General features: G+C 38.1%; 1 protein-coding gene across 4 annotated transcripts in view; it reads left to right on the top strand.

Moving 5' to 3' along the window:
* RORB (RAR related orphan receptor B) overlaps window positions 1-17,858 on the top strand; it is a 131,382-nt gene that overhangs the window by 98,713 nt on the left and 14,811 nt on the right. For all 4 annotated transcript variants that reach the window (XM_085566520.1, XM_021541521.3, XM_085566519.1 and 1 more), the window contains 3 exons: window positions 13,949-14,070; window positions 15,324-15,456; window positions 17,650-17,757. In XM_085566520.1, the coding sequence (XP_085422646.1) occupies window positions 13,949-14,070; window positions 15,324-15,456; window positions 17,650-17,757 (363 nt within the window). The remainder of the gene's footprint in view (window positions 1-13,948; window positions 14,071-15,323; window positions 15,457-17,649; window positions 17,758-17,858) is intronic.

Consider the following 17,858-nt stretch of genomic DNA (forward strand, 5'->3'; position numbering starts at 1 on the left):
TTGTTTCAAATGAGCTCATTACTGGCAGGGTTAAATGATCTCTTCAGCCAACCATCCATATTCTTGTCGACACCCAGAATCCCCATGGCAGCTAATTCTAGGGTACTTACTGTGAAAAAGTACCAGTTTCTACTTTGGCTGCACAGATGTCAATGCAGGGCAAGCTCACTAAATTCATAAAGTGCTCAAACTCTGAATGTATTTCTGTGGATATCCCTCCTTCTCTGCCTGAAGGCCTTGGAGAGCCTGTCCCTTGCTTTCATTTTTGACACCTGACAGAGACCTCACTATAAAGTCAGACTGTTAGAAACTCAATGACTAACGGTGATTTTTGTCTAAGCAGGATTTCTATTCATCTAATGCTTCCAGTTGTATTTCACCAAAGCCACTGGAAGTACTAGTTCCATTACAAAGAAATAACATGAACAAAGGTTGGCATCCTAATCAGGTACCTGACAAGTGAAATATGCTGAATCAGTTGTGGCTGAGAACTTAATCAAAGGGTAACACTTTGTTAATTGAATTTAATAAAAAAAAAAAAAAAAAAGAAGGTAAAAAGTCATCTTCAAGAGCACTCTTAACAAATTAATTCATTTCAAATAATGAAAAAGCCCTATAGTTCTGGCCTAACTTTGCTGTCTCATGTACATGGATGTACTGAGATCTGTAAATGTGTGATTGTGCTCAGACCTACTGAGGACTGGAGATGTGGCCTCCCCTCAGTATAGATTACAGTAGTGGGATATGTAGTAGTAGCTGCTATCTAGTAAAAAAATGAAGTTATGGCTAAAATTGATAGCATGTTTTCTACCCTTGCCTGCTCATGTGTAGGTAGTTCTATAACATATTTTGTGCTTTAGTCACAAACTGTCCAGGAGAAAGCTAAACTTTTCTGGCACTCTGTTTATTAAGACCTGTTTTATTATCATATTTGGCCTAGGTCACTGTCCAGTAAAACTGTACACCCACAGCGTAGGATTGGAGATGAACATTTGCTCCCTCAGCTCTCATGGCCATATGAATATTACTCACATGTGGCTTGTGCATACCTCAGTCCTGCAACAGTGGATCACCCTGCTGCAAACCAGCTGAGGCAATTTAAACAGTCCTTAAGAGCTGTTTCCCTTCACACCTAGTACCAAAGGGAAGTGAAGTGTTTCTAGAGAGACTCAGGGGAGGTCCAGAAATGCAGAGTTCTGATAGTCTATGAATTTGGGTTTGTGCTCAGTTACAGAAATGAGTGCAAAGACACAATATGGCCATAGGACTATATCCTTAGCGGCCAAAGAATCGCCTTGAAGTCAGTGGGACCTTTTGACTTCAGACAATCAAAGTTTTATCTTTTTAACTTAAGATAACTTTTATCTCTTGCAGGTTCACTTAGAAATAATGCATCATTCTTAGTTTTTCACCCATTTTTTTTCTTTCCTAGCTCTAAACCATCCTGCCCTAAATCCATCCCACATTTCCAAGTTTTTCATTCTCTTCTGAAACACACAAAGCAGGAAAAAACCCAGAGCAGAAAGAACGCTACATAGCAAATGGCCTGTGTCTGAGCTGACAGCAAAATTCAGAGGCTCTGGGATTTACCTCTTTTCCTTTTAAAATTGAAACTAGGGCTCCTAAATTGCTATGATTTTACACAAATACTGCGGTCTGTCATTTGTGGCACCTACAGCAGAGAGGTAAGGGAGATAGTGAGAGATAATGTGGTATAACAAATCAGCTGACACAACTGGAAGACATGCACCATAAAATATTTGGATTAGTGCACAGGCAAATGATATTTTCAGTGTTTAAAAATAAGTAGAAAATGTCTCTTAATGCTGCTGTGGATTGTTGGACCATCTGTAGAGCTGCAATCTTGCAGTCCTGGGATGTACTGATTTCATATTTCATAGTGTGCTTAAATTTCACTGCAGAGTTGCATCTCACTCCATGACATTTAGGAATAAACTCAACTTATTCTAAATAGACATTACTGCTTTTAACTGTTAGATGAAATCATACAGAATATATAGGAGATAGAAAAGCTATTCTGCATTGATCCTTGTGGCTGATAGAAATTTCTTTATACCAACATGTCTAGTGATCTATTGAACCATTAAGTATCCCAGATCATGATTCTTTTCTGCACTGATGATTTTCTGCCAGGTAGTAATTTCCAGTCTTAGCTTTTTTCTGGCCCTTACACTCTTCAAATAAATATATGTATGTAAGCACAACCTCATCTGCCACTTGCCTGATCTTGAGTGCAACCATTGTATTTTTTTCCTTATGAATGAATGTTTGGGAACTTCTTTTATCCTTGAGTTCCTAAAAGATTCTATAAGCTCTCTAAGGAGCAGATTTCTTCACAAGCACTCAGAACAAAATAGTCTGTGAAGTTTCTGCATTATATGTCAACTAAAATCTAATTCACTTACGCCTTTGGTGTTAATGCTTTGTTTGTTTCGAACTCACTTCTCTCCTTTGTAGGGCATTTTTTAATTAAGATATAGTTTGAATCTCATTTTCTCTTTTTTATTTTTCTACTTCTTTCAATCCTGTCACATTATGTCTCAGTCTTCATTGATGCTTTGTGACTTCTTTCAGTTTAGACTTGTCTGAACTTAAATAGCATGCTATGAATCTTCTCTTTCAGATTATTCAAAAATGTTAAATACTTGCAAAACAAGTCCTTATAATGATCCCTGCTGCACCTGACTAAAATACTTGCTGCAATTGCATATGTTACTTTAGTATTTATATTCAGCTTGCTATCCAACAGTAAGTTCTCTGTAAAATCCAAGTCACAAGTCTTCCTTTCCCTGTCACTTTGATTTAGTTATAAAAATTATATTTTATAAGATATTCTGTGACATAATTTGCACATCATTTACATGCTTTTCTTCACATGTTAATTTTCTAGTTCCACCAAAAAAGTAATCTAAATGGTTAGAGCTACTTTGATCTTTAACAGTTCTATGCTTTAATTTGAATGTGAAAGTGTTCTTTTTCACAAACATACATTCATCTACAGAAGACTTTGTACTGGAAATGGAAATTGTTCAACTTAACAGTTTTGAAACGCAAGATTTTTTACATAGCAACTATTTTGACATGTAGTATTAGAATGGCATGGCAAGGAAAATATAGCTTATCTTGTATTGCATGCTTACTGGTATCTATATACTGTGCTAGCAAATAGGTGTAGGAGAAAGACATGCTGACTGATTAAAGTTATATAGGGCTCTATCACATAGACTTGGTATTATTATATTTCCCCAAATGAGTTTAGTAGGCCTAGATACAACTATGAGAAGCAGGATAGGCAATGTCTCATATGGAAGAGAGGGTTAAGTTTAACAAAAAGCATTTTCAGATACGGTCACAAATTTCTCATGTAACTGTCAGAGCTTATGATGGAGAGAAGCTGTACAAATTCAGGTAGTTCCCCATTAGGCACAGCCCTCATCAATATTCCGCTTCCTGTTACAAAAAAAAAAAAAAAAAAAAAAAAAAAAAAAAAAAAAGACTCAAAGCACAAAGACATTGCTCCAAAGCTCATAAATACACATACAAGAGCAAAACCTCAACTTGTCATCAAGTGCATTTCCAGTCCAGATTCCTTTTCTTTAAAGGGATATATTTTTTTTCCTTAACTCAAAGCATCTTATCGGGCACTTAATGCAGATTTGGATGGGCAGAACACAAAATAGGTGAGGTGCAGTGACCAGATGAGTTAGGCAGGCTCTGTCACTTCCTGTCCTGCTGTCCATGATCCAGGTGTGTTCCATCAGCCACTGATGCTGCCAGCATGGGAGAGACCCACATCCCAAGGGCTCATGCTGCCAGGGACTTGGCAGCATCATCCTGTTTCTCCCATGAGCACTGTGCCATCTACACAACTGGGAAGGCAGAAATGATGCAGTGGGAGCTCAAACCATAAGGTGAAATCTGCTTGCCATATCAAAAGCAAAAATGTTGTCATTTTCAGAATGTCTTTCTCTCACACAGCAAATCACAGAGGTCAGCTGGTGAGTGGGAAATTCTGAAGTGAGAAGGGAGCTCCAGTTCCTGATGGTTTGCTCCCAAGTGTGGTTTTAAATTAGAAGGCATTAAAGGTTTATTTTTAGACTTGGTGAAATTAAAAGACTACCTTGTTTAAATATATGTGCATAATATTATCTGCCACTGAGCTGCATATTGCCTTTTCCTCTCTAAATATGTGGCTCCAATCTTGGTCTGTAAAAGTTGATGGAAAGGCTTCCCTGCTTTAATTGCAATTGAGATTGCCAGCCTATGATTTCTTAAGGACATGATGAAATTATTACCCAGCTGTTATGGAAAAAACAGATTGGTTAAGCATTCACTGCAAGTTAAACTTAAGGGTGCCCTGTAGCTGTGTATTTGTCAGTAGTCAGTAAGACACGTCTAGAGGGTACAGGAGATCACATAGCCCAGCCTCTATAATTACAGATGAAAGTGTCTTTTACATGTATTTACATGACATTTCATCAACATCATGTCTCTTTGAAGGTACCCAATGGCTTGGAAAGCTTACATTTCTACCAAAATTATAGTAAGGTTGGTGAGCTTAGGTTTGACCTTCCCTTTCCCCAGTCCTTCTAAGCCTGCCCTGCTATGTGTATCTTAGAGCGGGCAACAACTCCCTAGCACGGATATCTAATGTGGATTGGAGGAGCCTTATATTTAAGGCACAGCTCTTTAGACCTGGACACAGAGACTGGAAAGTGATAGTAAAGGAAAGCCTTAAATTTGTTTTAAACTTACTCAGGACAGGTATGTTAAAAAGAAATCCTCTTGGTAACCACAAATGACATTCTGTGCATTTGTAATTTAGTTGTAATTGAGCTGGGTTCATACATTCATCTCAAGAACCACAGTGAGCAGTTCTATACTCTGTGATGTTATTTGATTTCCATTGCTTGTACAGGGAGGAGTTATTTCACTCTTTCTCCTTGAAGGGAGATCTTCACCTGTAAGCATTCTGAAGTCCTCTGCTGAACATCTGTTTAAAAGCCTGTCCCATACCTTTCTTCTTTCAGCAGAAATCTTCTAATTAACTTAAGAAGAAACTAGTTTTTTTCTCTATGTCTATACGCTTCATGGATGTTCACATGACTTAATGTTGTATATGCAATATATAAATACATATCAGCACCAGACTGATACCTTAAAAAAACCTGTGCTTTGGTTTTGGAAGCAGTTCTCCATGTGATATACATTTCTCATTCCTTAACACTCTTCTCTATCTGCAGGGTTTGTTCCCTGTGCCAGATCAAGTGTTAACAGAGAGCTTACTGAACATGTATTGCTCAATTAGATGCTATTTCAAGGGACACTCCAAACCACGTTCAAAATGCAGTGAGCTCACTAATTAAAGCCCATACCTAAGGTGACAATAGCATCTGTGTTTATGCTCCCTTTACAAAGCCACCACCCATCTCACAGTGAAACAGAAATTATGTTTTTGTATTCCTGTGTAATGTTCTTCTGCTTCTTTTTCCAGGACATGTTTTAATATTCTTTCTACCAACGTGACAGTCAAAATTTTACAGGGCTGCTGGCTACACCCTGGCAGGTGTTTTTAAGAGAAGCAATGTTGCCATCTAGTGTGCATTTAAAAATGCAACGTGTGCATTTTACGCACATGCTGTCAGGGCACTGTATCTTACCATTATTACCTATTTAAAGATGACAATCAGAATACATTCATATTTCAATTCTGTATGCACTTCAGCTCATTTTACAAGTGAGCTAAAAATATGCATAGAATGATATCAAAAACAACCTAATCTATGGCCTACATTTTTCAGATTTCAAATTAGATCAAATTTCTAATCCTTTAAAGTATATAAAATTACTCCTTTTCTCCAAAGACAAGAGTGTTTTCTTCCATGACCAAAGTTGATAAAATATGTTCATTCTACTGAGAGTCTGCAAAAAGGTGTTAGAAATCAACCATTTCTAGCAGTCAAAATATGTAAAATACAGTATCATATGTCCCATATATTAACATAAATCATGGCAATCTTTTCAGGAATAACATTGTGCTGTGAGTATTGTTAGATTACAAATCACACATAAAGACCAGTGAAAATTCAGTGGTGTGGTGAGTACTGAGGCACACTGTTGCTGCCAGTTGTAAGGACGGACTTCTGGCTGGTTCCCTGTCATATGCTTTGGACCAGCAAAGACAATAGCAGAGGAAATGGCTTTCTGCAAGTAATGCTCAAAAAAAGAAGACTGGAGAAGGTGCCAGAACACAGAGGGGCTGGGATGTGTGAAAGAAGTATGTTGTCTTCCAGAGTTGTGACTCACACTCAGCCCACAAAGAGGCAAACTGCAGATGAAAATCAAGAGGTCAAGGCAGTGATGCTTTAGGAATCACTGTAGTATATGGAAGTGGCATATTATCTGCCAAAATTGCTATGATCTGAATTAGTGGTTGCTTGTTGCTTTCATCCTCTTCTGCGTAACCCCTTCATGGACTTGGTGTCAACTTTCCCATCAGTGTTTTTGTCTGGTGTTTCTGGGCAGTCAGCCCCAACAAATACAAGGTAATTGTACTTTCTGAGAGCTTAGCCTGCAGTCTCTGTTACATTTCTTTGTCATCCTGGATGGCACTGGTTGATCATTCCTTAATCCTAAGGTGCAAGAAAGGCATCAAAAGTTTGGGTTTACAACTTTTTTTCTATTGCAGTACATATGCAGCATCCTAAGTTTGCCTTTCCAAGGCTATAGTCCAGTTTTTCACACTGTTTGCTTTCTGTCTGCTGGCTTTCATCACTCACTTCATGCACTTCACTATTTCCCACTTTATTCCTGAGAATAAGGTAATTCTGCTTGTTTTACATTTTGTGGTGCTGTTTTCAGCTTCATAAGTAATGAGGTCTGTTGTCAGTCCATTCAGCTTTTGATATTTTATTTCACAGAACAGCAACAATTTTTTTATACAAGAGTGAAAATATATGAGAAAGAATTCAAGAGAAATGCATGAGAGAGGAACATAGATGTGAACAGTGGAAAAATTCAATATGACAAGACTCAGGGCTCAAAGACAAATGCTGAAACTTATTATCAGAACACAGATTTTATAGTGCAGTAATCTTCAAGGAATGAAAGTCACATGTAAATGGGAATAGTTAATACAAGATACTAAGGCATGGACCCCTGTCTTTTATTCCTTTTCGACTGCATGGATGGCTTTTCTTTTGATTAGTGAAGATTTTGTCATTGCTTATGATAACCAAGTTATTCCACTTTCTGACACTATACATTAACATCACTTTCATCCAACTCATTTGCCACACTACAGGAATATTTTGCCCTTACTTTTCAACATGTTTCTGTAGATAGATTGCTTAAAATCTTCATAGAGAGCTAATTTGAAGACTGTGACAGTGAAACAAGTGCTAAAAGATATATTAACAGTAATATTCTAATTATTCCATATATATTTCTCAGATTAATAAAGAAAAATGTCTACTTCAGGTAATGTATGCTTAATTGTAAAAAATAAAACCACTTTCTTGTTTCAGAACAGTCTCATTTTAATATAAAGGTCTGTTTTCTTCCAGCATCCTATGCTGGAAGAAGCTAAGAAACAGCTGATCTCGATAAATTTGTGGTAATTATATGGTGCCTCTAAAGTTCATTTGAACTCTAGCTATTTTCTTGGTTAGTGCTTCTGCTGCCAGTTAAATGATTTCTAATTTTTGCTAAATTGGCTGAGTCCCAGGAGAAGTATTACTAAGTATTACTACCATTAAGCATTTATAGAAATCCTCTAGGATCTAACAGAATTCTGGGTCCATCTTCTAGGTTCCTTAAGATAAGGACTTCATTCCATTGTATTGTCACTTCTATTAATTTATTAGCATCTTTTGGAAAGGCAAATGAAGCACTGATTTACTTTGAAGGAGAGAGATGAAACAGAGAATTCACACACATAGCTTTTACTCTTTGTGCACTCTGTTCATGACATTAAGCATTCAATAACTTGAACATAAGGACAGGTTATTCCTAAACTAAATCTTAGCAACTCTAGTCTTATATGAGTGTTTTTATGTTTCATACTGTATTCCTAGGCTGCATATTGTGTAGTGTTACAAGGTTATTAAACAAAAAGGGGTTATGAAACTAGCTTTTTATGAAAGCTAGTTTTATTTTTTTCCCATTTTTAAAGGGAAATATTTTCATGCATTATTGCATTGAGAATGACACAGACAGATGAGAAATGGAATGAGCTTTTTGCAACCATTTTCAGAAAAAAATGTTCCTGTTTATCTGCCAAAAAAAATCAAACTTTTCATCCAGTTCATGTAAAAAAATGAGACCTGTTATTCATGTTTTACAGCAACCACAGAGCTATTTTTACTTTATTAGCTGTGTCGCTGTCTCTGCAACTGTCAAAGAAATTAAGAATAATATGAATTCAGTGATTAAGTTTTCAAAGATTTTCATTTTGTAGTCATAATATCCTTGAATTAGTGTACAAAAAAGTGTTGATCCATTGCTATCTTGCCAAGTTTTTAGGTTATAGAACAGAGATTTTATTTAGAATGCCTGGCTGGAGTTTTGTTATGTATACTAACAGCAGCCAGCCAAGGCTGTGATGTAACTGCTGCATTAATTACAAGTAGATCCCTGCAAGAGCTCAACTTAGGATATAAGGTGAAATAAGCTCTTAGCTACCCAACTGGATCCTACGGGTAAGTGGCAAATTAAAGATTCATTATTCATTTTAATTGAAGAAGATTATCAGTGTTTTAGAAGGCACACTTCAAAGCTTTTCAGTTCCTTGTGCAGAAGTAAGAAGTGCTGAGAAAAACTAGAGTCACTCCTTAGAAAAGAGAGGCAAATGAAAGGAAGGAGCCTGTATGAAACAAATGCTGCTGTGGATAAGTTCCACTTAGCAGGCCAGATTTACAGCTGGTGAATGTTGAGTGCATTCTGTGCATTACATCCATCCCCAAAGCATTGTAATTGACCTCAAGCTGGAGTTTTTCTTTACTGTTACAATTGAAGATCTCTGAATATTGCAAGAAAATGCCTGAAAAAGGCAGTACTGATTTATCAGATGATGGTAAACCCCTGTGGGTCTGTGGTATGCTGATTTTGATTGTTATCTAGATTCCAGTGTTCAGTTTTCTTCATGTACTTGTATTTAAGTAATTCCTACTCTACTGATGGAATAAATGTTGGAGCACTTGTAGTCTTTGGAGTGTGCCTTTTGTGAGGTAACTCTTGAAATCTAAAATAGGAAGTACAGTAGGAGAAAAAGAAAAAAGAACGTGGGCGTTTACCTGCCAGAGCAAACAAAACTGGAAACAGAAAGTCCCAAGTTTATGTGCTGTTTTTCTCTTGCAGCATATGCTTTTGGCCTGTTTTGTTGATGAAATAGAGCTTTTACAGTCTTTCTGTCTCCCCAGTCCTTCTGTCAGGGTTGTGCAATGATTCTTTAGCTACTCTCCAGCTCCACTGAAGTGAAGCAGCAGTGTCAGACACTTGACTTCCAACAAGTTTTGTAGAAGTGACTACTCAGTAGGCAAAGGAGACAGGCAGCTTTAGGGAAAGGAGGAAGCCAATGCCCAGTCCCATGTTCACCTCTGGAGGCAGCAGCTGATGACCAGTCAAACTGAGCAGACTGGTCCCTTGTGCACGTGCATGATGCCTGTTACCCACCAGATACTAGGGATGGAAGGTCACAGGGGGAATGGCAGATGGTATTTGATGCATCTGTAGGGATTCAGGTTTGTTGCACTAACTTCACTGCATAGCTTACTTCACTGAGCAAGCCTCACAGAATTAAGTCTCTTGGTTCTGTCTTCTGTTTTAGGTAGGCCAAGACAAATCTAAAAACCATTTATTTTCCTGAAACAGCATGGATCTCTCGTGGTCCTCTTCAGCTTCATGATGTACAATTTTCATCATCTTCTGGACATCTCCTACTATACATTGAACTTCTCTAATTTTTTAACTGCTGCATTGTAAATTCCAAGTAAATTACCTACCCATTGGTCTGGAACCTCTCAAGGCCTCACCAGGCCCTGCTACAGGAAGGGCATCATGCCCTGTGCTGTGTGGAGTGGGGACCAGCCTGACCTCTCAGATTTCTGCTCTCTAGCCATGCCAACAAACACCATATGGACTTCCTTGTCCTCTAAGAACAGATGAGGCTCTACAGCTAGAATAGTGGTCCATTATAGAAAGCCAGTGAAGAGACATGCAGGACAGTAATGAAATGTGAATGGAAATGTAAGTGGAATGTAAGTGGAAACCCCATGATGTATTTTGTTTAAGCATTTCTGGTTTTTGAATCTGTTGGTTACAATTATTGACAGTATCCTTGATTGAGTATGTTGTTTCTGCTTTATCTATCTGGAAGGAAGTACTTCTTTCTAGATTTTTTTTCAATGAAGCTGAGCATTTTTTAGAAAATGTGTTTACTTTTCAAGAAAAAATTTCAAGTTACCGATACTAAGAAAACCTAAAATATAGAATGAAGCTGCCTAATGCAAATTCTTCCACATCCGAGTGTATACCAGAGTTTGGGTACTGGGAGCATTACTTTCTGTGGATCATGTTTCTCAGACATGATCTGCCATGATCTGCAGTAAATCTGCCAGGATATGCTGTGATTTTCTTGTGTCAACTGATCAATATAGGAGATTTAGCCCTAATGGAATAAACCCAGTGTGTAGGCAAAAGAGGAGGAGTAAAGCACCTAGTCTACATTTGTGTTTATGTACTGCAAGAGATAGATAAGCTTTACAAATCCTGCTGTTTACAGGCTGGTGGTGTACTGTCATCCAGGCTCAGATTCTTTCCATTAGAATTACTAGTTTTCACTCAATAGTGGGAACAACTGGTCCTTAGAAAATAAAATGTTGCAGACTTTGATTCACACACCTGTGTGGCCAGAATAATCTCTTTTGTTTTCCTTTTCATACAAGCAAACCAGCTGCAACTTATGTAAAATGGCAGCTGACAATATTTCAAGTAGAAATGCAGTTGACATTGAAATCACAAGAGCAGAGTTGTCCTTTGTAGTCCCTGGAGTTCATCCAAACATTTCTAGTTGTGTACATGCAGTTACCTAGTGATAGGGGACCAGTGAAATCTATGACCCAAGATTTTTGAAACTGAATCAGCTGAAAGTCCAGACTTGATATGTGAAGTAATTGTAGTGGACTCCTCTAGATAAGAGGAGGAACATGGCTATTAGATTATCACCCCTGCAGGGTACTTCCATAGGCTTTGGGGCTCTGCAGGAGCCCCAAATCAGGACAGGATTTTGTCCTTTTATGTGCAGATATTCTCTTGCTTTCCCCATTGTCCATTTTTTTCTAGTTCTATTAAAGAACTAACCAGTTGAATTTGGTGGTCAGCTTATTTCAGAACTGCCAGGTCTCCAAGAAATTAATATATTTTGGGTACAGACAGGTTTACATCAGATGTCATTTATATTGTTGCCAATGGTTTAGGAGTGTCATTCTCCTTGGGATTTGCCAAGATATGCACCAACTCTAGCTTCATTAGCAAAAAGGTACTAAAATCTGAAAATGTTGGGGGAAAAAACAAATTCCATGGTCTATGGAACCCTTTATGAATGACATTCTTTGCTCTGCCTGTGTTGGATCTTCTGTTCCTGGACCATCTGAAAAGCCAAGACTGGTGTATACTTCTTTTATTTTTTGCATCATGCCAGCTGTAGGCTATATCTGCATGAAGCTCCTTCCAGGGACTCCTGCACAAAGGTTAAGCAATAAGCCTCCTCTGCTTGCTCTGAATGAGCAGTTCCCTTCTCCTGAGAGACCCAGTGTACCCTTCCCCTCACACACTCAACCTTGCCTAGCCTGCAGCACAAGAGTCTCAAGTCTGTCTTGCACCTGATTCCTCTTTGGATGCTGCTTGCTGCAATTGCCCCAGGCCTTTGCACATCTAAATGGCTTTTAATGTCAGCTCAACATAAGCATAAGTGCATAAGGAAAAGGTGCATGGGATAAAACACAGGATGCCATCCCTAGAAAGCCCTGCTGAGTTTCTCAGCTCTTCATTCCTCAGGTAAATACATAAATGCTAGGAAATGGAGGGGAGCTGAGGATCTTTGCAGTCATGTAGAACTGCTAATCAAATATATTTTGAAGTCAATGAAATCAAAACATCTTGTTTTCGGATTGTTGACATCAGGTCACTTTATCTGATTAGAAATCTGTCTACACAATAATATTATATCATGTGAGACATTTATTGTAAGAGAGATGCCCATTTATCTTCAAGATTTTTATTATAAAATGCAACACCTTACCATCAAAGGTTCAGATGTCCATCTAACTTTCCATAAAAGAACCATGGGTAGATCACTTTGTCAATACCCATTCTTAGTTATCTTTAGGCTGGGCTCAATTCTTCCATTAGGAAGCCTAAAGATAGTGTTGACCTATAAATGGATACCTGCACAAATTCAGTTAAGCAGGTTTTATATTTCCTATGCAAATCTGCAACTTTTTTATCTTCAGCACCTTTCTACTGACTCTCAGTTTATTAACTGTGAATAGCACTGTCTTTCACTGTAAACACTCCTCTAGCAGTGTTTACAGGAAAAATGCACTTCTGCATTCTTTTTTCAACTTCCCTTCGTGCTGGCTGAGCTTGTTGCTAAGTTCAGTCAGTACTTGGCCACATAAGCAGATTTATTTTGTAACTCCAGGCTCCAGATCCCTGCTTGTTCTGCTGCAAGTGCTTCAGTTCACTTTTGTGGCTTCAACTTTGTTCCTTTGTTGGCTTAGGCAAAGTTTCCAGGCTGAAGCAATGAGCTGCATTAGATGTTTAAGTCACAAAGTTACAAAATAGGAAATTATCAGTTTTCAGTAACCTGTTTTATCACATTTCAACTCCTAATGCTAATTAATTCATATTGGAAGTTTTTGTGAAAATTTTTTCAATCCATTCAAGTGGCTTTAAGGGCAAAGGTCTGCTTTAAAATACTTGTCTAAGAAGTTTACTCACAGTTTCATAGGTTTCCAGGGCAACACTGAATGCTTCATTTTCTGCTTGTGTCCTGCATTCCATGTTGTGACGTAATTTCTAAGGCTGCAGTTTCAGGACAACTTTAAGGTAGCTTAGTGCTATGTGTGAGATTTATGTCCTCCATCTTTCCTTCTAAACCCCAAGATACTACTTTTAGCTTTCACCCCTTGCTAAAACCAGTCTCCATGTTCTTGCTCATCAAATTCAATCAGAAAATGATCTATCTTAAAATTAACTTGAGAAAAAAGAGATCTGTTTCCTCTTTTTCTATGAGTCATGCCAAGATAATGCAAAGTTCAAGCAGTCAGTCAATTTCTTAGAGACCTGGCAGTTCTGAAACATGCTGTCCACTGAGTTCAGCAGATTAGTTCTTTTAGTAGAGCTAGAAAGAAATGGACAATGAGGAAAGAAAGCAAACACCTACACACAGTAGGAGGGGAGAAACTGCCTTCATGAAGAGGTTGTGGCCTAAAGTCTGAACAGGTTCCCTGCTGGGTTGCTAACAACAACAGTGTTCCTTCTCTTCTCCAGGCTAGAAGAGTCTACCAGTTACTGCATATGTTTGTCACAGACAAAAGCAATTAGGTAAACAGGGTCTCCAAATGAAATTTATTTAAACATATTAAATCAAGTTCAGAATGAAGGTTCTGTATAGTTTCACAAAAATAATTGTTATTTTCACCTGCAGATCCACTGTTTATCAAGATCACTTGACTTTAGGCTGAATACTGAAACATATTGCAATAGTCAAGTTCCAAATTAAAAAAAAATTAAAACGGTAGCATTGAAAAGAAAATATTCATTTTCTTAAATGTGCATTTTACAACAACCCCATTGTTTTCAGCACTTTGCTTTTGCAGATCACTGTTCACTATTTCATGTAAGTTGTTTTTTATTCTTTTCACAGATCGAATAGCACAGAATATCATTAAGTCTCATTTGGAGACATGTCAATATACAATGGAGGAATTACATCAACTAGCGTGGCAGACCCACACATATGAAGAAATAAAGGTTTACCAGAGCAAGGTACAATCCTGTAATATGCTTTTTCTTCTGCTTGAAATTCTTAACAGAGTAATTTGTTTGGCAAGAATACACTGATGAGTGTCATACAGGTCAAAATACACTTTTCACTATCTTTGGGGAACTGGTTACTGAAAGCAGAGCAGTGACATCCATAAAAAGAAGCAACAACTTTCCAGGATATTGGGCTGTTTGTAGTGTTAAAGCTTAGGTATGGTCATGGAATCCAGTTTCTTTGCTTGATCCAAACCTCAGATCTAAACCTCATGCACAAATTCAGTTACTTCAATGTGATTATTTTTGGGTCCTCTGTTGTAAGGATTTTAAGAAAATTAGACAACATAACCTTGTTTCCTTATAATTTTGAAAACACATCTGTTTTTTATGTGAATAACAAACACCTGTCATGACAGTAGATAATAATAAACTGAAAATACTTCTTAAATTGAAGATTTTTAATACTGGGTGGAAAACCAATATCATTACACTACATTTTTGTCCTGCTTCTGCAATTCTCAGGTCAAGTTCAGTCTGTTTTCCCCTGGCACATCCTCACACATAGTACAGTCATCAGAAACCTCTGTGCCTCTTGCACTGGCTTCATTAGTGATGAGTCTTTTGTCAGACTTCAGTTGGAATATTAGTTAGTTATGTAAGACACAGGCAAGATTCCAGCTTGTTCATTGTAATCTATGGGGCTATGCAGTATTAGCAGGAATAAAAACCACACCACAGTTTGCAGAGATGTGGCATGAAGCCAGGAACATCCATTTATATTTACACACGTGTGTCCAAGGAAAATGATTATCAGTAAGTCAAAATTTTTATGCAATCTGTATTCAGATACTTCAATTATATGTTTTAAGTTTCAAACTAGGAAAAATACTCTGTTGAATCTATTAATAGCATTGTGCCATTGTCTAAGAGTACTGTGGAATCTGTACATTTTTTGTGCCACTATTAGTCTGTCCTGCACAAAAGCCAGCATTACAACCACATTTTAACACTGGTCAGTGCATTCTGCTCCTTTGAAGAGGCAATGCCAGAGTTCAGGTGAGTGGGACAATGGCTTGTGAAAATAACCTTCTTTTGAGAAGTGTTGGGTACCTAGAGAAAAAAAGATGCTGCTAGCTCTGCCTGGGTATGGGGTTGGAGTGTGAGGAATGCTGCTGTCTGCAAGGCCACCTGAAGAACTTAATGCACTGATGTACCTGCTTGCTCACCGCTTTGCTTTTCCATGTGTGTTTTCCTGGAAGACAAGAGAAGCTCTGTGGCAGCAGTGTGCCATTCAGATCACCCATGCTATCCAGTATGTGGTGGAGTTTGCAAAGCGCATAACAGGCTTCATGGAGCTCTGCCAGAATGACCAAATTCTCCTTCTTAAGTCAGGTGGGTAAACACCAGAGGCTTGAGACTAGTTTAGCACCCATCACCCTAGAAATGTGCTCTCCTGTCTTTTCTTGCAAATCATTTTAATTTTGAAGGATCCCTAATTCCTGTCTGTTGCATTAAGTATATTAACCTTGCTGTATTTTTCCACATTAATGATGTTACTGCCTTCCGATCACCTTCTCTCTACAGTCAGTTGTGATTATTAAGTACACACACACAAACACACACACAACCATTGCAAAAACTGCAGTCTCCAACCTGACATGTGGTGGAAGGAGCCTGCAAATTGAGCTGGTCAAATCAGTCATTTTCCACACTGCAAAATCCCCACTTGTCATTAATGAAATGAAGGCAGGCTCACTGGGGCCTGCCTCTGTGGTCATCTTTAATCTTTTTAATGAGACTACAGAAATACTCTACAGCCAATGCACAAGAGGGAAAATTCCTGCTGGTGCCAGTTGGTTTCAGAATAAATGAGAGCAGATTACAGCAGTGTACTCCAGCCATGCTCTCTCTGCATGCCAGGTTTGCATGTGTGTGCATAAGGGCATGGGGAAAAAGGTTTTCCTTTCATATCAAGGGACTCAGTAATTTCTGTCCTTCTAAAGAATCCTGACAAGATTTATTGTGACTGTGCAGTAATACTGCCAAGCCCAGGAAGACAGAATGGCATGATTAAGTGAACCACAAGAACCATGACTGGTAATTAACTACGTTTGCCCTGTCATATCAGTTTCTTGCTCTCTCCATGTGTAAAAGGTAGGGTGCCGTGTAAGGCAGCTTGTTAAAACTTAAGTGCTTCTATCTGAAGAGAAATCTCTTCACTAGGTCTGAAAGCATGATTTAGCACTCCAGGTACAGAAATCACAGACTATTCTGTATTGGAAGGGATCCACATGGATATTGAGACCAGATTTTCAGTGAATGGCCCAAACAGAGATCAAACCCACAACCCTGGCAATATTAACACCGTACTCCAACAAACTGAGCTGGCCTCAGTGGCAAAACCACTGGTGGAAGGAACAACTATTCTGAGGTGAAAGGGATCCAACAAGGATCATTGAGTCCAGCTCCTAAGTGGCCCATAGTGGAATCAAACCCACAACATTAGCTTTACGAGCACCATGACTGTGTCTTGGTGAGGGACTGGGCTCTGGCAATAGGCACTGCTGCAAAGGGAAATGATGCAGAGACACAGGGATCACACAGGCAACCTCCTAGAAAAAGGGAGTTATAGCACAATTTTTTTTTTTAAATCTCATACTAATTTTGAATTTTCTGCAGATGCCAGTGCACCCCCAGAAAATTTCATTTGACTGGCAAAGCTAACAACACAAGTGCACCTTCAGGAAAAGATTTAGTTCACTCTACTGTTGGAAAACATTGTTTACCTGTAGCATATAAAAATATGTCAGGTTTTATTTTCTCTTTTGCTGTTAATGCTGACCAGGAGTTAGAAAATGAGGACTTTTCTCTCAAAAGCATATCTATGGAAGAATCCTCAAATTCAAGGTTCATCTTACAGGAGATCTAGATTTAGTTAAGAGATCTTAAAATTCTTTCTTCTGCTTTTCTTACTGCATATTTTTGCAGTTAGGAAATAAGGAGTAAAAAATAAATGTCTCTTTCTCTGTTCAACAACCAGTAAAAAAGAAAAATAAAAACAACCAAGAAGAAAAATGTATTTTATGGGTGCTCTTAGATGTGCTTTAACTTGTACATTCTTTCTAAAAGTGCTTTGTGATGTTCTCCATGTCCAGCCAAAATAAGCTGGGATTTTTATATGCCTTGAACAAAGCTGATTTTTGTTATTAAAAAAAAAGTTTAATTATTAAAAATGAGTTACAGTAAATGCCTATTTTTCAGGATAAATTATTTCAAACTGAAATTACTTGCCCAAGATCTAAATTCAGATTCAGTCCAGGCTGCTAATTTTCTGCAAAAGATGAAACAGTCAGCCTATAGAAAAGGTGATTAAACTGGACCAGAAATGACCCCTTTCTATACTCAAAGCAGGCAGAAATATTTTTTCTTGCATTCACAGATGTATAATCTAGATGTCTTCAAAGAGTGCCTGTCCCTTCTAGTGTTTTTAATGACTGATGGCTTAGTAAATATCTTCTTGAGATTCCTGTGCTCTGATGTTAGGCAATAATACCTGTTACCTTTACTCTTTTGTCTGTCTGCTAGGCTGCTTGGAAGTGGTTTTGGTGAGAATGTGCCGTGCCTTCAACCCACTTAACAATACTGTTCTGTTTGAAGGAAAGTATGGAGGGATGCAAATGTTTAAAGCTTTGGGTATGTTGCTCTTCTTTTTTCCAACCAACTGCATTGCGCCACATTGCAAGAAATTTGTCTTTACAAGAATTGTGATCCACAGTGGAAATCTCCAGTAAATG

The sequence above is a fragment of the Lonchura striata genome, chromosome Z, assembly GCF_050655825.1.
Source record: "Lonchura striata isolate lonStrDom1 chromosome Z, ASM5065582v1, whole genome shotgun sequence".
In the NCBI taxonomy this organism is placed as follows: Eukaryota; Metazoa; Chordata; class Aves; order Passeriformes; family Estrildidae; genus Lonchura; species Lonchura striata.